Raw genomic sequence first — 23249 nt, 5'->3', positions numbered from 1 at the left:
CCCTGTACAGGAAAAATTTGCAGCCCCTGTTCTAACCGTGTAATTCCTACTTAAGAGAATTTGATTGGAGGAACAGGAACAATATATGAGGAAGCTGTTTTCAGATGATTTTCCTTTATTAAAGACGTGTATAAATAAAGGGAAAAAATGATCACTGTATTGTTTTATATGGTCTCACTAAAAGTGTCAAGATGTTGATGTTTTGCATATTTGACATAATTTGCTAATTATACCAGAGTAAATCTCATTTGTAATTTTTTATTGGTGATTTGTAGTTACAGATTCCAAAATGTTTCCTTATGAATGAAAGTACAAAGATATGGAAGTACTGTTATATCAAAATTTATTGTATTTTTATGATTATCCCCTCAAGTGGCAGGTAGTGTAAATATGTGTTCACTGTTCATAAAACTTCGTCAAGTAGATGGCTTGCTGGTTGTTCCTCCTCTTCTGGAAACACACTAACCATTGACTAATGCTTTGAAAATTCATTTTGAAAGCTGATAGGATAAGGCTTTAGGATAGATCATGATTGATGAATGAAAGATTCCAGTCAGAGAGCACACTGTTATTTATTGGAATAACAATTCAGTAACAGACCAACTAGGATTTCCTATTTATGTGTTTGATATCTTACGACCTTGCACATTTATTACTAAGGGTTTTGTGTAGCTATATCATGAAAGCTTTTTTCATTCTCTTGAGTCTTTTCTGAATAGGAACAAGTAGAGGCAGTTAGCACTGTGGTTAAGAGCATCAGCTCGGCATTAGTCTGACTCACAATTTTACAGCTTCCTAGAGTGCAGCTGGGACAGATGACCTCACCTCTTTAATTGCCAGTGTTCATATATTTAAAAAAAGTGAAGGGGAATAAGATTAATAGTATCAACCCACAGGAGTTTTGTGGGATTATATGAAATACATATCAATAATACTGAACAACATATATGGTTTTAGTCATTAAATTTTACCTGCTGATATTAATTATATAGGTAGATTTAAATAAATATTCATTTCTTTATCCAACTAAAATCTTATTTATAAGCACTTTACTAGATTTAAATTGAAATAATTGTAATTGATAAGTGATTCATAAATAAGTGTAATTGATAAATTCTGTATTAGGAAAGTCTACCAGTATTTTGTACTAGAATCTTTTAAATAATAGATGCTTCCCAATAGAAGAAAAGAACCCAGGGAGAGAGATAGTGTAATTTCCAAGTCAGTTTTATTTCTAATTCTCTTTTTTAGTTTTTAAATTATTTTTACTTGGTTTTCGAATCTTTGCCTCAAGTAATATTAAGTAAAGAAAAGTAGAACTAATGAATTCTCAGTAGTAAGCCATTAACTCAAAATACAAAAGTATGTTGACCACATAAAAAGCTCATCTCCTCCCCCGTTTCTTTCAGAAACAAAATGTATCTCTTCAAATTAAGGCAAAAGAGCATAAAATATTTCCACAAATGTTATAAGTTATAATAAAGACTATGAGGTTATACATTCTTTTAACAAACTTGAGTCTTTTAGGAGCCAAACACTGTTCTAAACCACTTAGGATATAGAAATGAAACACATAGTAACCATCTCTGAAGACTTCACAGGTGGTCAACAGACAATATTAGTATAATAAGAGAGAGGCTGCACAAGATACTGAGGTATCATAGGACAGAGGTACCTAATCCAGTGTGTAGTAGAGATGGTAAGAGAAACTTATTAGGGAATTGACACCTCAGCTGAGTTGAGCTAGATGCTGCAGATTTACGGAAAGGTATTAGATTTATAGATTTTTTTTGTTTTGTTTTTGAGAAAGAGAATGAGGGGTGAGGAGCGGGAAGCATCAAATTGTAATGGTTGCTTCTCCTATGTGCCTTGACCAGGCAAGCCTGGGGTTTCAAACTGGTGACCTTAGCATTCCAGGTTGACACTTTATTCATTAGGCCAACACAGGTTAGGCAAGGGAAAAGCATTATAAACTTTGGGAGAGTGTGATGTTCAATATGTATTATTGGGTGTGGCAAAGAATTAATGTGGATCATTACTAAGCAAGAGCTAGAGATGTTGGTGGGAGACAAAATTATCAATATCCTTTTGTGACATGAAGGATTGGGTTTTTTTCCTGAACGTAATGGAGAGAAAATGACAGATGTAGACAGAAGAGTAGGTAGAATTTCTTTAGATGGCCCCTTTGGATTCCTCAGTTAGGTGGATTGAAACTAAGTCTGTATACAGAGAAATTGGTTCTGGCAGTGATCCATGAAAGAAATCATCAGGGCTTGAACAGAGCCACGGTGGAAATAGGGATGGAATTAACAGATTAAGAACAGAATCTATAGGATTTAAGAGATTCATTTGAATGTAGGAATAATTTAAGAGAGAATGCTGTAGGAGACATGTGTTTAACTTGTATGACTGGTTAGAAAGTCCTGTCACGATAGGTTAGGGAATTTACGTGGAGAAGTTGTAAAGGTAGGATACGTTGAATTTGAAATATTCATGTAGCTAGCCAAGTAGAAATGTTCAAAAGATAGAACCTCAGGAGAGAAAGATCTGGGCTAGAAGATTCATCTTGGGCAGTAGTCGGCAAACTCATTAGTCAACAGAGCCAAATATCAACAGTACAACGATTGAAATTTCTTTTGAGATCCAAATTTTTTTAACTTAAACTATATAGGTAGGTACATTCCTTATCGAGGTAGCGCCCACACGTGGTATTTTATGGAAGAGCCACACTCAAGGGGCCAAAGAGCAGCATGTGGCTCTCAGCCAGGGTTTGCGGACCACTGATTCTTGGGAATCACTGTATATGGAAATTGACTATATTACCTCATATGTACATAACAAAAGAAGGCTGAAACTTTACTTTTTAAAGCAGGCCAAAAACAAGGAAGGGGGAATCTCAGTAACTGAGACTGAAAAAACTGCCTAAAAGGTCAGAGAAACAGTAAAAAAAAGTGATGTCTTAACAACCAAAGGATTCGTATTTCATGAAAGACGGAAACCTAAAGTAAAATTAGAACTGAAAGGCATCTTTTGGATTTGGTAAGCCCATTAATGACCTTGGCCAAAATAAATAAATAACTAGATAGATAGATAGATAGATAGATAGATAAATAAATAATTTTAGTATTAAGGGTAAACTTGAGTTTGCAATGAACTGAGGAGGGATTAGGAATTGAAAAACTGAAAAGACATGATATAGACTTAACACTCCAGAAATAATTTTAGTATTAAGGGTAAACTTGAGTTTGCAATGAACTGAGGAGGGATTAGGAATTGAAAAACTGAAAAGACATGATACAGACTTAACACTCCAGAAAGCTTGATGATTAAAAAAGGCTGTTTTCTGAATGTAGAGTACTACCATTGAACTTCATATTTCCATGATACTGTATTTTGCAGTAAATTTGTTTAGATGTCTATTAAGTTATGAGCTGCTTAATACCAAAGTCTTTTTTTCTTTTCTTTCTTTCTTTTTTTTGTATTAAGTGAGAAGTGGGGAGGCAGAGGGACAGACTCCCGCATGTGCCTGACCGGGATCCATCTACCCAGCAAGCCCATTAGTGTGTGATGCTCTGCCCATCTGGGGCGTTGCTTTGTTGCAACCAGAGCTGTTTTTAGCGCCTGAGGTGGGATCATAGTGCCATCCTCAGTGCCCAGGCCAACTTGCTCCAGTGGAGCATTAGCTGCTGGAGGCAAAGAAAGAGATAGAGAAAAGGGAGAGGAGGAAGGGTGGAGAAGCAGATGGTCGCATCTCTTGTGTGCCCTGACCGGGAGTTGAACTCGGGACTTGAACCAGGGACTTCCACATGCTGGGCTGACGCTCTGCTGAGTCAACCGGCCAGGATCTTGCAATTATCTTTAAGGAGGATATAATGAGGATGAATAAATAGATGAAGATGGGATGTATGAAGAGCAGCTTATTTTGACTATTTAGAAAGATAGTTAAGAGCCTGACCTGTGGTGGCGCAGTGGATCAAGTGTCGAGTTGGAACACTAACTAGGTCGCTGGTTCAAAACCCTGGGCTTGCCTGGTCAAGGCACATATGGGAGTTGATGCTTCCTGCACCTCCTCATGTGATCTCTCTCTCTCTCTCTCTGAAAATGAGTAAATAATTTTAAAAAAAAGAATCTAGTTAATTAGGTTCACAGTGAACAGACCCTGTTTGTCAATGTGATGATATATTTTATCTGCTGAGAATTTTGATTAGGAAATGGGACTGAGTTCTAGACATGAGTGATAAAGCCTGGTAATAGGTAAAAGAGTGATGAATAGAGACTAGTTAGGGATTAAAAAGAAAAAAAGATTGCGTCTGACCAGGCGGTGGCGCAGTGGATAGAGCGTCGGACTGGGATGCGGAAGGACCCAGGTTCAAGACCCCGAGGTTGCCAGCTTGAGCGCGGGCTCATCTGGCTTGAGCAAAAAGCTCACCAGCTTGGACCCAAGGTCGCTGGTTCCAGCAAGGAGTTACTCGGTCTGCTGAAGGTCCCCGGTCAAGGCACATATGAGAGGGCAGTCAATGAACAATTAAGGTGTTGCAATGCACAATGAAAAACTAATGATTGATTGATGCTTCTCATCTCTCCGTTCCTGTCTGTTGTCCCTATCCCTCTCTCTGACTCTCTCTCTGTCCCTGGGGGGGGGGGGGTTGCTAATTTAGCTTTAGCCTTCCTAGTAAATAGAGGATTCATAAATATGCAAATGTTACAGATTTAGTATGCTTATCTTGTCTATAATTGTACTTACTTGGCATCCTAGGATCAGGATCAGAGCAAGTGATGATTAGACTGATACAAGGTTAGTCATTTATGTTTTAGGTGGACAGGGAATAAGAAAATTGAACATGTGCTGAAATGTTGACACTGAAGTTTAGGATAATTTGTGAGGCAATGAAACAGGTCAGATAGATTGATAAGAAAGAAAACCAGTGGTCTTTTCTTGAAAAACACACTGAACTGAATTTAAATTATAAACAATTTTTAGTTACCTAAAGAGCAGGATACTTTTTAGCTGAAATAAGAAAATGACATTGCAGAATACATGGCATTTTAAACATTTAATTCTGTTTGTTCTAATGACACCAAGAAGTGAAATCTGACTTACAAAGCTATGTAGTAATAGAGAAATTAGAATTTTCTTTGTTGCTTCTGCCAAGGGGCACCAAATTCTCCAAGATAAAGTTTAGATTTACCTAATTTTTTCTGTCTTCATGTCAAAGTAGTCATCATTGGGTCTTCACTATTGATGCTTCTCTTAGCAGGGAAAAGTTTACAGATCTATTTTTTAATTTTAAGGTCACCTGAGCAGATGTTACCTGCTGTACTGTTTCCAAATGTGTTTAGTTTTCTGCTTGTAGAAGTCAAACATTTTTTATTTACTGCTCCGTCCTGTACTTTTCATTGACCAGTTCACATTGTTGTCACCTCTAATCTTCTAGTGTTTAGTTTAACTAAGCAAACATATAAATAAATAAATAAATAAATAAATAAGTTAAACCCTTTAAAATTTACCTTCCAGAAACTATTAAATTTGGAAGGTATATACTTCAGGTTCTACTTTAGTCTTTGCATAGAATTTAAGTGATTCAAAGCCCTGTATCTGAAGTTATTTCATATAAATAGGTAGGACAGTTTTTTTGTAGGTTTTAAGGAGAATTTTAATACCCAAGTGTATGACAAAGTAGAAAACCATGTCACAGAGACCTGAGGAACTTTTCTTTACCAGACTTACTAAAGTCAGATTTCTACTAGACATTGCCTAAGCTCTGTCTATAAAGAATGTCAGTGGTCATTTTTATCTGAACTTTGCCTCAAACTTTATTTTGAAGAAACTTTGCAGTTTCTAAAAGAGATTCACAAAATAGGAACTTCTTTTGGATAGAATAAAAAGGTCATTGGTGCTACCATCTCCATAGTTTCCTTAAAAATATTAAAAGAAATAACAGTGATTCTGTGTATATTTAGTTTTTTCTCTCTGTTTTAAGAAGTATATTGATTGTCTTAAAGGCACAGGATTTCATCATTGTGTGCTTGGCTTCTTTAGTTGTGGTAGTGGAATAAGCAAACTTACAGGGTACTCAAATTAAATTCCCATGATTAGGCAAATTTATGGTTTAAGTCCCACCTTTTCTGACCAGGCCTTTTTACAAATATCCACACTGTTTTTTCTTTGAGGATAGAGAATGTACTTTTATTAGTTTCCTTGGCTTTGTCTTTGTGTTGACAAGATGTCTTGACATTAAAAACAGCAAGAACAAAAAACACTAAATTTGCTGTCATATTTTGTTTGGGGATTTAAGTAAACTGAAAGTACATATTCTTGTTTGACCAGGCGGTGGAGCAGTGGATAGAGCATATGGGCCTGGGATGCTGAGAACCTAGATTCGAAACCCCGAGGTTACTGGCTTGAGTGAGGGATCACTGGCTTGAGTTTGGGATTGAGCCCAGGTGTCACTGGCATGAAGCCCAAGATCACTGGCTTGAGCAAGGGTCACTAGCTCAGCTAGAGACCCCCTGGTCAAGGCACATATGAGAAAGAATTGATGCTTCTCATCTCTCTCCCTTCCTGTCTCTCAATCTCGCTCAAAAAAAAAAAAAAAAAAGGACACATTCTTATTGTTGCAATTTTTTTCAGTTTATGCCAGGTTTGACACAGATGGTAACATTAATGAGCACACTTTCACAGTAATTACAAGGGTTTTACATTATTGAAAAGTGACACTGGTGATCTATTGCTATCTGTTTGGCATTAAACAGTAACTTAGTATTTTATTTTGATTTTAAAATTAATTTCAAATAAGTATTTTCAATTTCACACCTACCTAGCTCATGGATTTCTTAAAGCATGTGGCTAAAATAGTACATTGACCATGTCTTGTCTGCTTAAAATTCTTCTGTAGTTACCTCACCAGGTAAAATCCAAACTCCTTAACAGGCATTTTTAAAGTACTCTATTTATTATCTTTCTCAGATAAATCTTTTCAGCTGAATTTCTTGTTTTTCCGCTATACTTTGTACTCCCAACTTAATTTACTTCATGTCAACCCGCAATCCTAGCAGCAATATCTATGTGTTCCTGAAAAATGACTACTTTGTCTTCTCCTAGGTCCTGGAACTTTGCTGGGAAATTTGGCCAGCTGAGGTTTTAATAGAATCATGCTAATTTTATCAGGACTTTCACTGTTGCTCACAGATTTTATTTTTTACTTTTATTACTCAAATAATTCTTCGTACTTTTCTTTTTTTCTTTTAAAGTGAGAGGAGGAGAGATAGTGAGACAGACTCCCACATGCACCCTGACCAGGATCCACCCAGCAACCCGTCTGGGGCTGGTGCTTGAATCAACCACGCTATCCTCAGCGCCTTAGGCTGACATTGGGACCTAAGCTGTGTCCCTGGCTGTGAGATGGGGAGAGAAAAAGAAGGGGAAGACAGAAGGGAAGAAAAGCAGATGATTGCTTCTCTTGTGTGCTCTGACTGGGAATCGAACCTCAGGATGTCTATACACCCAGGCCAGCGCTGTATCCACTGAGCTAACTGACCAGGGTCTCTTTTATGTTTCTAAACTTTCCTTTTTTGAGCTTCCTGTTTTCAGTTTACCCTCCTCCTCCCCGTCATTTGGGGAGTAATCCTCAGATACTTGTTTTATTTGCTACTGTTAGAATCATCTAATTTCTTTATTATTTACTTTAAAATCGCTGCCTCTACTATACCTTTATTGGCCTTCATGCATCTTGGAAGCCTTTGTATCCCTCCTAGCCAAGGCCAACCCCATGCTTATTTAGTTGATCTCATCCCCTTTTTTCTTCTTTTTTATTGAATTTATTGAGATGACATTGGTTAATAAAATTACATAGGTTTCAGGTGTTCAGTTCTATAATATATCACCTGTATATTGTATTGTGTGTTTACCACTTCAAGTGAAGTCTCTTTCCATTACCGCTTATCCCCTCCATACCTTCTACTACTTCTTATCCCCCTTTCCCTTTGGTAATCATCACCATACTACTATCATCTCTTTCACCATTAACATAACATTGCTTTTATTTTAATGTTCATAACTTTGTTTGACATTTTGATTGAAAGACTATAACGTTCTAATCTCTGGTTTATTATTGACCTTACTAACATTTGCAGTAGGTTTGTGGAAAGAAAGTTCATCTCTTCAAAAATTCTGCTTTACAGTGTGGTCTTTTAAGAAGAATTTTGTCTTTTCACATTTGATTTAAACTCATCTATTGTGCTTTATAAAATGTTTTCCCAGTAAATTTAATTTTTCTTCTGCATTCCTTTTCAGTCATTTGATGTATTCAGTGTATTTATATTTCTAATAGTCATTTTAAAATAACTTTGCTGAATTTGTCAGATTATCTGTAGTTTCACATCCCATAAAAAAAATTAATGACCCTGGCTGGGTTGCTCTATGGATAGAACATTGTCCTGAAGTACCTAGGTCGAATGTTCGATCCCCTGTCTGCAGGGCACCTACAAGAAGCAATCAGAGTGCACAGCTAAATGGTACAACTAAGCGGAGCAGCAAGTTGATGCTTCTTTTCCCCCTTTTCTGCTCCCCCTCTCGCCTTAGCCCCTCTCCCTCATGCACCCCTTGCCTCCCTCCCTTTCTCTCTCTCAAAATCAATGGAAAATTTTTAGAAATTACTTAATGATTACAGTGAATGATGCATGGAATAGAAATTATTTAAGGATACTTTAGAGTTTTGTTTGAAATTCTACCAGTTCTGGGGAGCAAGGCTGAGAGTGGAGATAGCACGCTACTCTAGTATCATGGAAGAGAGAACAGTGAAGAGAGATTTCCCTGAAAGGGCATTCAAAGATTTCTCTCCTGTAATTTAATGGAGGGAGGGAGGTTAATTGGGATAATGCACACTCAGTGAAAATGTACATAGTTATTTTTGGTGTTGGGGTACTTTTTTTTAATTGTCTAAATAGAGCACAATTATAAAGTAATATTAAATTGATGAAGTTACTAAATAATGAACTCAGTAGGAATATAGTAGGTCTTTCTGTTAAGTTTTAGTGGTGGAAAGTCACCAGGGCTGATTTTAGATCACAGGTGCTACACTCATTCTCTCCTGCCTGTATACTATGATAACTTTCAACCAAATTTTTTACTTTCTAGCCTAATTTACACCGATGTCCAGGATGATCTTTGAAAAACCTCCTGACACTCACCTACCTGTGTAATAAGGTTAACGTGATCCCTATTATATACTGTATTTCTTAATACACAGTTTCCTAAAGTACCCACATTCACATATTCATGCCTCTGATCATACTTTTCTCTCTAGTTGCTATATGGAATATTTGTATTTTAAACTAATAATAATATTAGAATAATAAGAATACTACCACCCACAAAAGCAGTTCAGGTAGATAATCCATATATAGCTTTCACCATGTACCAGACACTCCATCTTTATTTCTTTATAGTTTTTGCAACAGTCCTATAATTTAGGTACAAATAACAAAACCGAGCCTGACTAGGTAATGGTGCAGTGGATAGAGCGTCGGCCTGGAGCACTGAGGACCCAGATTCGAAACCTCAGGGTCACTGGTTTGAGTGTGTGATCATAGACATGAGCAAGAGGTCACTAGCTCAGCTGGAGTCTCCTGGTCAAGGCACATACGAGAAAGCAATCAATGGGCAACTAAAGTGCCACTACCATGAGTTGACGCTTCTCCTCTCTCCCTCTTTTGCCTAAAAAAGAAGAAATCTGAGACACAGGAATAATGTGTAACTTGCCCAAGGTTAAGCATCTAGAAAGTAGTCATAGCAGGTCAGGAACCCAGACATTTGATCCTGGAGTCTGTACTCAAAGCCTAGTACACTACTTTTCTTTCTTCATGCATAAGACTAAGCTTCACTGCTTCTGGTTTCCCTTTCAAATCTCACTACTTGACCTCTCAGGAAAAACAGGCTGCTCCCTTTAGATCTCATCTATATAGCACTTAACGACATACTACTGCATTCAATGGTCCCTTGTCTATCTCAGGAGGATAGGTTCCAGAACCCCCCGCAATAGGTGAAAATCCGTGAAGCAGCGACCTTATATTTTATTTATTATTTATATATTTTTTAAAGGCTTTATAAACCCTCTCCAGACTATTGTAAGCTTTTCCCACACTTACTTTGCTTATTTTATTGCAAAGATAATTTAAAAATATATAAAAATACCTATATACTGCAAAATCCCACGATATAGCTTTAAAATCTGCACTAAAAAATTATGTATATACAATTTAAAAATCCACATTACAGTGAGACTGTGAAAAGTGAACAGTGATATGGTGAGGGAGTCTGTATACTCCTGCTTTTATTCATAAGAACAGGAATACTGTGTCTTTGTATCTCCAGTGTTTTGGGTACATTGAATCACATGACAAATAGATAAGCATATGCATAAATTACCAAATTTTAAAGGTTAGGGAAAGTTAGAGATCATGCAATTTAACCTCCTTATTTTATAAATGAAAAGCCTGAGATTAAGTGAACATGATGAGAATACCTGATTTTAATGTGGATAATTTACCAGTTAAATTTTATTACCAGTCTTTCATGTTTGGTTATGCATTTAATTTGCTTCAAAGCTCAATGTGAAGAGCTGGTTTTATAGTTAATTGAGAGCATTCTGGGTAGTGTTGGTAGTCTGATTTAAGGTAGAACATTTAACATGTCCTATTAATTGTGTGTGATCATTTATATGTGTGTGTGTGTGTATGTATGTGTGTATATATAAACGTCAGTGTGAAGCAGACAACTTGTTTATATCATTTGCTTTTGTAGGTCCTCTGAGGAATGTAGGACAGTGGTAATTTAAAAAAAAATTAGATTGGGAGGTTGTAAAGAATTTTAATATATGCAGCCATTGCAATCTGTTGGTAAATTTTGAATCTGGGAAATGAATATATGGGGTTAATTATAATCTACTTTTTTGTATATTTAAAACTTTAATAATGAAAAAGGATATAGGGAGAGATTGGGAATAGAGTACAAGCTATAAAATGAATAAGAAAAAGTAGAGAATAAAAAATAAAATAATGTCTGTAAATTCTAATTTCTGCTTTGGCTATGTGAAATTGAAATGTTTATTTGTAAATATAGGTATTATAGAATACAGTGTATCTTTTACATTTTCTTCCAGAGCTTTTTTTGCTATTGCAGAGTAAACAAGTAATTTACATATTTTTTATTGGTTTCATACAGATAAAATTTTTTCTTATAACTGGCTTTGGGTGAGTTTTTGTTTAGCTGAAGATCAATGATGGGAAATTGAGGACATACAGCTATGATTTATTTATCTATTAAGATTTTGAATTAAAATTTATAGTTCTATTTATATTTATTTTTATTTCAAGGGTTCTGATGACTGTCTTGTGAAAATCTGGGCAACAGATGATGGGAGATTATTAGCTACTTTAAGAGGACATGCTGCTGAAATATCAGATATGGCTGTAAACTATGAGAATACCATGATAGCAGCTGGAAGTTGTGATAAAATGATTCGAGTCTGGTGTCTTCGAACATGTGCACCTTTGGCTGTTCTTCAGGGCCACAGTGCATCCATAACGTCACTACAGGTAGTTTCAATCCTTGTAACATCCTTTTTTATTATAATTTGAAGTAAATTTTAGCAAGTCACTTTTAAAATTTACTCTGTAAAGCTTACTAAAAAGAAATATTTCTGCTTTCTTTATAAATAGATGGCTTTAACTTGATAATCATGACTTTTCAATTCTGGGAGTTTTCTAATTCTCTTGTTGCTATTTGTATGGTAAAAAAAATGGGTTTGTTATTTGGACTGTGTCACTCTTGTAAAGATACTTTTTTCTTCGATTGTTTTTCAGTTCTCACCATTGTGCAGTGGCTCAAAGAGATACCTATCTTCTACTGGGGCAGATGGCACTATTTGCTTTTGGCTGTGGGATGCTGGAACCCTTAAAATAAAGTCAGTTCTTTTATTTCACAGATGTAACTTTATAAGCATAAATGTGTCTAATGGTTGAAATTTCAAAAGTTAAAAAATAGTTGACAGAAGGAATAAATTTACTTTTCTCCTTGAGTAAATTATAGAAAATAATTTTGGCTCTCCTTGACCTCTTTCATTTTTATGCTTTGCTTTTCATGCTTCAGAGAGTTTTCTCATGTTAATATGTTTGTGTCTTTTTTCTCTCATCATTATCCTAGCCCTAGCTCTTTGCTTCAGAATATACCTGTCTTATCATTTGTTTATCTATGTTCCCTAGTTTTACAGTATTTGAGTAGCTCCTTCTGGCGCTGAGAAGATAATCTTAGCAATCCTAAGGCTTTTCTTTAGAACAATTGTAATTGTTTCTGTAACTGTATCTTATACACTTTAGATTTTATTATAGGTCTAAGGAAATTTAGAAAAACAGAATCATTAAATTTTCACTAAACTACATTAGGGTAGGTAGAAATGTACCTCCCCTTGGAGGTTTTTGCATTTGTACTTTCATTTAAATTATTTTGGTTTATTAAAACAAGATGACTGGACAATATTATCTTTTAATTAAGGACACTGAGGCAAAGAAAGGTTAAGTGACTTTTCCATAATTGAAACAGTTTTTGAAAGTTGGCAAAAAGTCAAGACTAGAACACTTTCTTGCCCATTGGTCCTGTGTTGTCTATGCATGAGACCTGTCAAGTGGATGTAGTGGGGACAGGAAGTGCTCTGTTTACTTTATACTTAGTCTGTGAATGGGGAAGTAGTATATCCAGTGTTTATACAGTATTGAAATGGCCATCTCTGTGCTCTCAGAATAGAAAGTCAATCTCAATAATTATTTCTTTCATTTGTAAATTACCAATGCAAATTAAGTTATTTAATAAAATAATTTGTGTATGATGTTGCTCTTGTATGAAGATTCTTAGAGAGTTCCTCTTGTGGCAGGCCATTAGGAGGCCATGGTAGTTTGAGTAATGTAATAAAACAAACTATACTTTGTTTGAAAAAAAGATTTTGATGAAAGATACGGTTCTTTGGAGAAAACAGATTGACCTCACTTTAGTTTGCATTCTTAATATTTAAAATATTAAAGGTTTTCTGTAGACATTTAAATAAAATTTGAAACATTTTACTGATATATATATGGACAATAGCAGTAAATTCTTTTCATTTGAATATTTTTTACTTTCTTGTGGACCTGATTGGAATGCCTTTATCTTTTTCTATTGTCTTTATAGAGAAGAAAAAGTGATTAGCATAGGAATAAACATTTGTTTTGTAATATTAAACTCTTTGTGCTTCTTGAGGATTACATTGCTAAGTATAATGTTTATGTGTCCTTGAGAAACGAGTTTTTTCATATAAATGTTTTTTTAGAACCTTCATGTAGAATTACCCATTAACCCATTACTTTAATTTTTTACATAATTAAAAAAATATAGATGTAAGTAATGTATATAATTTTCTGTTTTTTTGCTTAACAGTTTATCCTAACCATTTATAATCATTTCAATAACTACACTGTATTGTATTCCATGGAGTTGTTTCATACTTTGCCTAGCGATTTTTCTATTTTTGGCTATACAGGTTTTTTCTAGTTATTTATAAGCAGTATTTTCTATTATGATAGTTGTTCCTTAAAAACTTTTAAATTAGAGTCAGGTTTAATATAAGAGTAATTTTCCTTAGAGACAGGGACTCCTATTTTCTGTATTACAAATAGTTGATAACTACTAAAAAATTTGGCAGGACTTGATTACTATATTTATATCAAATAGGTTTTCATTACTAATCAAAAGCAAAAATGTATTGAGCTATTATGCTTTAACTTCAGCAATTCCATCTGCATTAATTGAAAGAGTTGGTTTGATCACTAAATAAAACCTGTTCTGGAAAACCAAATGTCTTGATAAATTCACTATTTATATAGTGTTTGTTTATATGGTAACAACTCCCTCTAGTAAAGATGCTTCTTAGGTGAATATTTGAGTCTCTGGGTCCCTCGGAAGCTCCCTCAAGAGATCTCTGAGGAGGAGGAAGCTGTCTAAGCGTGTTACAGATTAAATGTAAGGAGAGAATTAGAATCCTTAAAAAGGCAGATGATAATAATAATGATAACCCAATTTTTATTAAATGCTTATAGCCTGTCAGGCTAGTAATGAACGCTCTACATTTATCTCATCGATCTTTTTTTTTTTTTTTTTTAATTTTTCAATTGACCTTAGTGAGACAGAGGAAGGAAAGGGGGAGGGGTGGAGAAGCAGATGGGCACCTCTCCTGTGTGCCCTGGCTGGGAATCAGACCCGGGACTCCTGTACACCAGGCTGACGCTCTACCACTGAGCCAAATGGCCAGGGCCCTGATTATTTTTTCAAACAACAGATTTCTGGTGTTGCTATTCCCTTTGGGGTATTTTTAATTATTTTGTTTTTTTGTTTTTTTGTATTGTAGCCCAAGACCCACAAAATTTACAGAGCGCCCTCGGCCTGGAGTTCAAATGATCTGTTCTTCTTTTAGTGCTGGTAAGATTTCTTTTTTTCCCTAATCTTCTGCTTAAAATTGTAATTATAATCTTTTTCTTATCCTGTATATAATTACTGGGTGGGGCAAAAGTAGGTTTACAGTTGTTCATGTGGAAAATAAAATAATAATACAAGAATAAACTGTTGAGTGTACTCACTCCTGGAAACGTACTTTTGCCCCACCTGTGTTTTCATTATACTTGACATAAGCTCTACCCTATCAAGTTCTATGCTCTGAGAAATTTGTATGCAAATGGTAAAAAGCAATGTAAGTCCATGAGCCAAAGTTTTTAACACACACAGTATATGCACATTGTGTGTAAAGACACAAAACCTCTGTGTTAAAGTTGAGAAAATTTTTTATTGTCTTTAATTTATTGTGTTTACATAGATTCTAGTGTTGCCCTGAATGCATCCCCCTTTCCCATATTCCCCCCAACATCTCCCTGTCTCCCTCTCTATAGCGCCCTTCCCCCTTTCCTTCAGGTTTATCTCATCCTATCATCCCCCTTCCCTCTGTCCTCTTTTCCTCTGGTCCCTTTGATCTCTCCTCTGTCTCAATCCCATTCCTCAGTTCACACTGTTCATTGGATTCCTCAAATGAGTGAAGTCATATGATATTTTTCTTTTTCTGCCTGGCTTATTTCACTTAACATAATAGTTTCTATGTCCACCCATGTTGTAACAAAAGGTAAGATTTCCTTCTTTTTCATGGCCTCATAGTATCCCATTGTATGTATGTACCACAGCTTTTTAATCCACTCGTCCACTGACAGACACTTGGACTGTTTCCAGATCTTAGCTATTGTCAACAATGCTGCCATAAACATGGGGATACATTTCTCCTTTTGAAACAGTGCTATGATATTCTGGGGTATATTCCTAAAACTCGGATAGCTAGGTCAAAAGGCGGTTCCATTTTTAATTTCTTGAGGAATCTCCATACTGTTTTCCACAGTGGCTGCACCAGTCTGCATTCCCTCCAGCAGTGCAGGAGGGTTCCCTTTTCTCCACATCCTCACCAGCACTTATTCTGTGTTGTTTTGTTGATGAGCGCCATTCTGACAGGTGTGAGGTGATATCTCATTGTGCTTTAATTTGCATTTCTCTAATGATTAGTGATGTTGAGCATTTTTTCATATGCCTATTGGCCATCTGTATGTCCTCTTTGGAGAAGTGTCTATTCATTTCTTTTGCCCATTTTTTGATTGGATTGCTTGTCTTCCTGGTGTTGAGTTTTAGAAGTTCTTTATAAATTTTGGTTATTAACCCCTTATCAGACGTATTGTCAAATTTGTTCTCCCATTGTGTAGTTTGTCTTTTTATTCTGTTTTTATTGTCTTTAGCTGTGCAAAAGCTTTTTAGTTTGATATAGTCCCATTTGTTTATCCTGTCTTTTATTTCCCTTGCCCATGGAGATAAGTTACCAAATATATTACTGCGAGAAATGTCGTTGAGCTTACTGCCTATGTTTTCTTCCAAGATGATCGTGATTTCATGACTTACATTCAAGTCTTTTGTCCATTTTGAGTTCATTTTTGTGAATGGTGTAAGTTGGTGGTCTAGTTTCATTCTTTTGCAGTTAGCTGTCCAATTTTCCCAACACTGTTTGTTGAAGAGGCTGTCTTGACTCCATTGTATGCTCTTATCTCCTTTATCAAATATCAGTTGTCCATAAAAGTGTGGGTTTATTTCTGGGTTCTCTGTTCTGTTCCATTAAGCTATATGCCTGTTCTTATGCTGGTACCAAGCTGTTTTGAGTACAATGGCTGTGTAGTATAATTTGATTTTCCACTTCATTCTTCTTTTTCAATATTGCTGAGGCTATTCGTGTTCTTTTTTGGTTCCATATAAATTTTTGGAATATGTGTTCTATATCTTTGAAGTATGTCATTGGTATTTTAATTAGTATCTCATTGAACTTATAAATTGCTTTGGGTAATATAGACATTTTAATGATGTTTATTTTTCCTAACCATGAGCACGGTATATGCTTCCACTTGTTTGTATCTTCCTTGATTTCTTTTATCAATATTTTATAATATTCCGAGTACAAGTCTTTAATCTCCTTGATTAAATTTACTCCTGGGTACTTTATTTTTTTTGTTGTTGCAGTAGTGACGGGATTGTTTCCTTAATTTCTCTTTCTGACAGTTCATTGCTGGTGTATAAAAATGCCTCTGATTTCTGAGAATTAATTTTATATCCTGCCACTTTGCTGAATTCATTTATCAGGTCCAGTAGTTTTTTGACTGAGACTTTAGGGTTTTCTATATACAATATCATATCATCTGCAAATAGTGATAAAATAAAAATTTCTTCTTTTTGTCTGATTGCTGTGGCTAGGACTTCCAGGACTATGTTGAATAAGAGTGGTGAAAGGGGGCACCCCTGCCTTGTACCTGATCTTAAGGGGATTGCTTTTAATTTTTGCCCATTGCGTTTGATGTTGGCTGTGGTTTGTTATAGATGGCCTTTATCATGTTGAGGTATGTTCCCTATATTCCCACTTTGCTGAGAGTTTTGTACATGAATGGGGGATGAATTTTATCAAATGCTTTTTCTGCATCTATTGAAATTGTGTGGTTTTTCTCCTTCCTTTTGTTCATGCGATGAATCACATTGATTTGTGAATATTCTATTAGCCTTGCCTCCCCAGAATAAATCCCACTTGATCATGGTGTATGATTTTTTTCATATATTGCTAAATCCGGTTTGCTAATTTTTTGTTGAGTTTAGCATCTAGATTCATCAGGGATATTGGCCTATAATTTTCTTTCTTTGTGTTGTCTTTGCCTGGTTTTGGAATCAGAATTATGCTCGCCTCATAAAAGGAGCTTGGAAATCTTCCTTTCCTCTTGAATTTTTTGAAATAGTTTGAGAAGGATAGGATTAGTTCTTCTTTGAATATTTGGTAGAATTGACTTGTGAAGTCATCAGGCCCCGGGATTTTGTTTGTTGGGAGTTCTTTGATAACTGTTTTGAGCTCCTTTGTTATAATCAGTCTGTTTAGATTTTCTGATTCTTCCAGATTGATTTGTAAAAGATTATATGTTTCACAGAATTTGTCCATTTCATCTAAGTTGTCTAATTTTTTGGCATACAGTTCTTCATAATATTTTCTTACAATCCTTTCTATTTCTGTTGTGTCAGTTATTATTTCTCCACTCTCATTTCTAGTTTTATTTATTTGAGTCCTCTCTTTTTTTCTTGGTGAGTCTAGTTAAAAGTTCATCAATCTTGTTGACCTTTTCAAAGAACCAACTCCTAGTTTCATTGATTTTCTGTATTGTTTCTTTAGCCTCTGTCATTTATTTCCGCTCTTATCTTTATTATTTCCTTCCTTCTATTACCTCTGGGCATTACTTGCTCTTCTTTTTCTAAGTCTTTTAGACGCAGTGTTAAGTTGTTTATTTGAGCTTTTTCTTGCTTCTTAAGGTATGCCTGTAATGCTATGAACTTCCCTCTCAGTACTGCTTTTGCTGTGTCCCATAAATTTTGAGTTGTATGCTCATTATCATTCGTTTCTAGGAAATTTTTTATTTCTTCTTTGATCTCATTATTAACCTATTCGTTATTTAATAACATGCTATTTAGTTTCCAAGTGTTTGAATATTTTTCAGTTTTTCTGTTGTGCTTGATTTCTAATTTCATGCCACTCTGCTCAGAGAAAATGTTTGATATGATTTCAGTCTTCTTAAATTTGTTGAGACTTCTTTTGTGCCCTAGCATGTGGTCTATTATAGAGAATGTACCATGAGCACTTGAAAAGAATGTATATTCTGCTGCTTTAGGGTGAAAGGTTCTGAAGATATCTATTAACTCGAGTTGATCTAGTGTGTCCTTTTAAGTCTGCTGTTTTTTTGTTCATTTTCTTTCTTGAGGATCTATGTAGTCATGTTAGTAAGGTATTGAAATTACCTATTATTATGGTATTGCTGTTGATCTCGCCCTTTATATCTATCAAAGTCTGCTTTATATATTTAGGTGCTCTTACATTAGGTGCGTAGATATTCATAATGGTTATATCTTCCTTTTGGACTGCTCCCTTTATCATTATGTAGTGACCTTCTTTGTTTCTTACTATAGCCTTTGTTTTAAAGTCCATTTTGTCTGATATAAGTATTGCTACCCCACCTTTTTTTTCATTTCCATTTGCATGAAATATTTTTTTCCATCCTTTTACCTTCAGTCTGTGTGCATCCTTTGTTTTACGGTGTGTCTCTTCTAGACAGCATATGTATTGGTCCTGTTTTCTTATCCATGCTGCTACCCTATGTCTTCTGATTGGATCATTTCCTCCATTTACATTTAAGGTTGTTATTGATATGTAGTTTATTGCCATTTTATTCTTTTTTCTTTTCTTTTTTTTTTTACTTTTTTTTTTTATTTTTCTGAAGCTGGAAACGGGGAGGCAGACAAACTCCCGCATGCGCCCGACTGGGATCCACCCGGCACGCCTACCAGGGGGGCGATGCTCTGCCCATCAGGGGCATCGCTCAGTCGCGACCAGAGCCACTCTAGCGCCTGGGGCAGAGGCCAAGGAGCCATCCCCAGCGCCCGGGCCATCTTTTGCTCCAATGGAGCCTCGGCTGCGGGAGGGGGAGAGAGAGACAGGGAGGAAGGAGAGGGTGAGGGGTGGAGAAGCAGATGGTCACCTCTCCTGTGTGCCCTGGCCGGGAATCGAACCCGGGACTTCCGCACACCAGGCCGACGCTCTACTACTGAGCCAACCAGCCAGGGCCCGCCATTTTATTCTTTATAGCTCTTTCTTGTTTTGCTATATTCTTTTCTTCTTTTGATCTGTTTACAACAGGCCCCTTAACGTTTCTTGCAGCATTTGTTTGGTTGTAATGAATTTCTTGATATTTTTTTTGTTGTTTGGGAAGCTTTTTATTTCTCCTTCAATTTTAAATGATAGTCTTGCTGGATAAAGTAGTCTCAGTTATAGGCTCTTGTTCTGCATTATTTTGAATATTTGTTGCCATTTCCTTCTGGCCTCCAGTGTTACTGTTGAGATGTCTGATGTCATCCTTATGGGGGCTCCTTTGTAGGTGATAGCCTTTTTTTCTCTAGCGGCTTTTAATATTTTCTCTTTATCACATAGCTTTGTTTTTTAATTATGATGTGGCTTGGTGTAGATTTCTTTGGGTTTCTCTTTATTGGAGTTCTCTGTGCTTCTTGAACTTGTGAGACCCTTCCTTACATCAATTTAGGGAAGTTTTAAGCTATGATTTGATTGATTAAAGTCTCTATCCCTTGTTCTTTCTCTTCTTTTTCAGGAACCCCTATGATGTAGATTTTATTTCTCTTCATGTTGTCACAGAGGTCTCTTAGAGTTTCCTCAGACTTTTTGAGTCTTTTTCCTTTTACTGCTCTACTTCCGTCCCTTCATTTATCTTGTCCTCTAACTTGCTGATGCGATCCTCAGCTTCATCCATCCTGCTTTTAATTTCTTAAATTGTGGTCTTTATTTCTGATATTGTATTTGTCATTTCTGACTTACTGTTTTCTATTATTTCAGTGTCCTTTTTTATACTTGCTATCTCTTTATTTAGTTGGTGGTTATGACCATCTGTTGCTGTTCTAAGATCTTTGAGTATCCTAACAATCATTATTTGAAACTCTGCATATGGTAATTTGCTCAGATCTGACTCATTCAAGTCCCTTTCTGGGGATTTCTCTTGATTCAGTTGGGTTGCATTTCTCTGCCTTCTCATTTGGTCTGTGTATAAGAAGGGTGTGTCCACTGGAGTCCAATGGGTGTGGTGTCTGTGTTCCCTAGGTGTGGTCTGTCTGCAGGCTTGCCACCCTCTTCAGGGTTGGGGTATGGGCGTTAGTCTGACCAGCTTTCAACTCTTGCTGTGGTTTCTGCCAGTCCTTCAGGGGAGGGGCTGTGTTCCTTTGCCTGGATCTACAAGCCTAGGTTTTCGCCCATCCCTGCTGGTGGGGCTGCACACAGCACCATGGGCCATAAGGCTTGGCACCTTGGGCAGTGGTGAGCACCTTTGCTCAGCCTGGGGTCTCCGCCTATTTCTGGGCTTTTGCCCCACCTCCGTGGGCAGAGCTGTTCTCGCATGTTGGACCGCAAGCCTCGGCACCACTTGCTCAGCTGCGAGTCTCTGATTGTTTCCTGGTTTTCGCCCAACCCCTGCAGGCAGATCTGTGCTCGTGAGTCAGGCTTAAACCCCGGTTCTGCGGGTCTAGCAGGGCTGCATGCCCGTGCTCAGCTGCAGGTCTCTGCAGTTCCCAGGTTTTCACCTTTCCTCTGTGGGTGGTATTGTAGGCGGTGGACAGCCAGCCAGACCACTTTTGTGCTCTTGTTCGACCCCTGCTGGGTGAGACTGAGCTGATGCTGGACCTCAGTTGTGGCCAGCCTGGCCAGCTTCTGTCTTCGCCCATGGGAATGCACTTGCGCCCTCTGGCGAACCCTCAGCAATGTGGGTGAGGGCGCTGCTGCTCAGACCTCAGCAGTCAATACTGTATTCCTGGAGGCTCCCTCCTAAGCCACTGTGCTCTGAGTGCCACTGAAGAGTTAGTTTGGCTGGTTTCCTGCTTCCCTTTGCTGGTGTGTTTACGATGTGTCCTTTTAAGTCTGCTGTTTTTTTGTTAATTTTCTTTCTTGAGGATCTATGTAGTGATGTTAGTGAGGTATTGAAATTGCCTACTATTATGGTATTGCTGTTGATCTCGCCCTTTATATCTATCAAAGTCTGCTTTATATATTTAAGTGGTCTTACATTAGTTGCGTAGATATTCATAATGGTCATATCTTCCTGTTGGATTGCTGGTTCCAGGGGAAATACTCACTTCAGATTTGGGGAGTGATTTAGCCCAGGGGTTAGGGTGGCTGTCCCTCAAAGTGTGTGTTTCTGCCTGTGCCTCTAGATTACACTCTCTTCTTGCTGCTGCGGTTCTCTTCTCTCTCTCCCTGTTCTCCAGAACCCTCAGTGAGTGGTTGTGAAAGATGTTTTCTGCGCAGTCCCTTTAAGAAGAATCCTGGGTCTGAAAATTTTGTTTTTTTCTCAGAAACAGTATCTTGACTTGTTTTGCAGCTAAATACTGTCCATACACTTCTTTTAGGCTCTGGGGCTGCAGGCTGGGGCTTTGTTCCTGGGGCCCAGGACCCTCCCCTCTCTGCTAAACTCACTTCTTGCCACACGAGTCTCTCTAGGCTGCCGTTCGCTCTGGAGAGTTCAGCAGCCCTCTTCCTCGTTTTGCTTTTCCTACCAGTCTCTGTGTGGCTTCTTCAGTGTTTCTTGGTTAAAGAGCCCTCTTAGTTTAGTCCAAAGTTGGTTTTTCCAGATGATGATTCTTAAAATTAAGTTGTAATCCACTTTGGTTCTGGGAGGTGCAAGTTGGTATGTCTACCTATTCCATCACCATCTTGCTGTCCCTCCAAGTCGAGAAAGAATTTGTATAGCTGTTGATTAAATGCCAAAATTTTCATAGGTTAGAGAAAATAGATTTGTTAAGACATAGGCAATGAAAATATGACATTCTATGATAAAAATACCATGAAGGTCCCTGACTTGACTTTACAGTACTCTCATGGCCTCAATGTTTTTGTCCCCCTTGCTCCATGCTGGCACCGTGATCTCAGCTTTCCCAGACTACATAACTTTGAGAAACAGATGTCCATTGATTTTTTTTAATAGAAAATTAGCTTTTAGTGGAACACAAAATTTTGGAAAATATTTTCTATTTTAATATAAGTTATATTTTTATACATATTCTAGGGGATGAAAATCAAAAAGATTTGAACTTTTCTGGAGTTTAGTTTATATACTATATGACTAATATTTTTCTATAAGAAGATAATGCTCTAGTGGTGAGAATAAATAGTTTCAAAATTTACTCTATTTAGGATAGATCTTTCAGTAGTTATCTTGCTGGAAGATAGGTATTTGACATTTGCTTTATATTTTTTATGGACTTTGGAAGTTTCTCATAGCTAAGTAAAATAAGTTTAATAATTATACAGGTTTATTAATTTGCTCAGTTCTTATTTGCTTTTTAAGAACTAGCTGTATAACAATTCTGACATTCAGATTAAAGTTTGAGTTTTGCAGCAGCATTTTGAATGTCTTTTAAAAAAAATTATCTGCAGATTTGAATTGAATTGATGAAATAAAATGAAACTTGAATGGATTTTATACTTAATGTTCCTAGTACCAGTTATTTCCTCATTTATTTCCAGTTTTACTTTATCATTTTTTCTTTTATCGTGACTCTCTTGGGGTAACACTGGTTAATAAAATTATATAGGTTTTAGGTGTACAGTTGTATTACACACCTTTTGTTCACTATCCCAAGTAGAGTCTCCTTCCATCACCATTTTACTCGCTTCTACCACCTCCTATCCCCCTTTTGCTCTGATAATGATCATACTGTTTCTGAGGTTTTTTGTTTATTGTTGTTTTTTGTGTTTTTTTTTGCTTAATCGCTTTACCTGTTTTACTTTATCTTTTCACTTTATAATTGTATTTGTAGATAGCAGTAGTAGTACCTGAGAATCAGTATCTACAAGCTGATGATAAGAATATTTTTGCCATTTTACTATCTGAACATTTTTAACTTTTAACTTCTAGATTTCCACTGTTACTTTCCTAAAGACAGTTTCCTTCTAGTAATGACATTAATATAGGCACTATACATGTGTTTAAAGTACTGTGAATGCAGTTACGTCAGGACTGGTTATTTATTTTTGTGACAGAGATAGAGAGAGGAGAGGGAAAGATAGGGA

The 23249-nt window shown here is 36.5% G+C and overlaps 1 protein-coding gene across 2 annotated transcripts in view; it reads left to right on the top strand.

Moving 5' to 3' along the window:
* PHIP (pleckstrin homology domain interacting protein) overlaps nucleotides 1-23249 on the top strand; it is a 163228-nt gene that overhangs the window by 45616 nt on the left and 94363 nt on the right. For both annotated transcript variants that reach the window (XM_066253951.1, XM_066253944.1), the window contains exons 8-10: nucleotides 11374-11595; nucleotides 11863-11963; nucleotides 14433-14503. In XM_066253951.1, coding sequence (XP_066110048.1) covers nucleotides 11374-11595; nucleotides 11863-11963; nucleotides 14433-14503 — 394 coding nt within the window. The remainder of the gene's footprint in view (nucleotides 1-11373; nucleotides 11596-11862; nucleotides 11964-14432; nucleotides 14504-23249) is intronic.

The sequence above is a fragment of the Saccopteryx bilineata genome, chromosome 1 (assembly GCF_036850765.1).
Source record: "Saccopteryx bilineata isolate mSacBil1 chromosome 1, mSacBil1_pri_phased_curated, whole genome shotgun sequence".
Classification (NCBI taxonomy): domain Eukaryota; kingdom Metazoa; phylum Chordata; class Mammalia; order Chiroptera; family Emballonuridae; genus Saccopteryx; species Saccopteryx bilineata.
The sequence above is the reverse complement of the archived record's forward strand: the minus strand, read 5'-3'. Positions and strand labels throughout refer to the sequence as shown.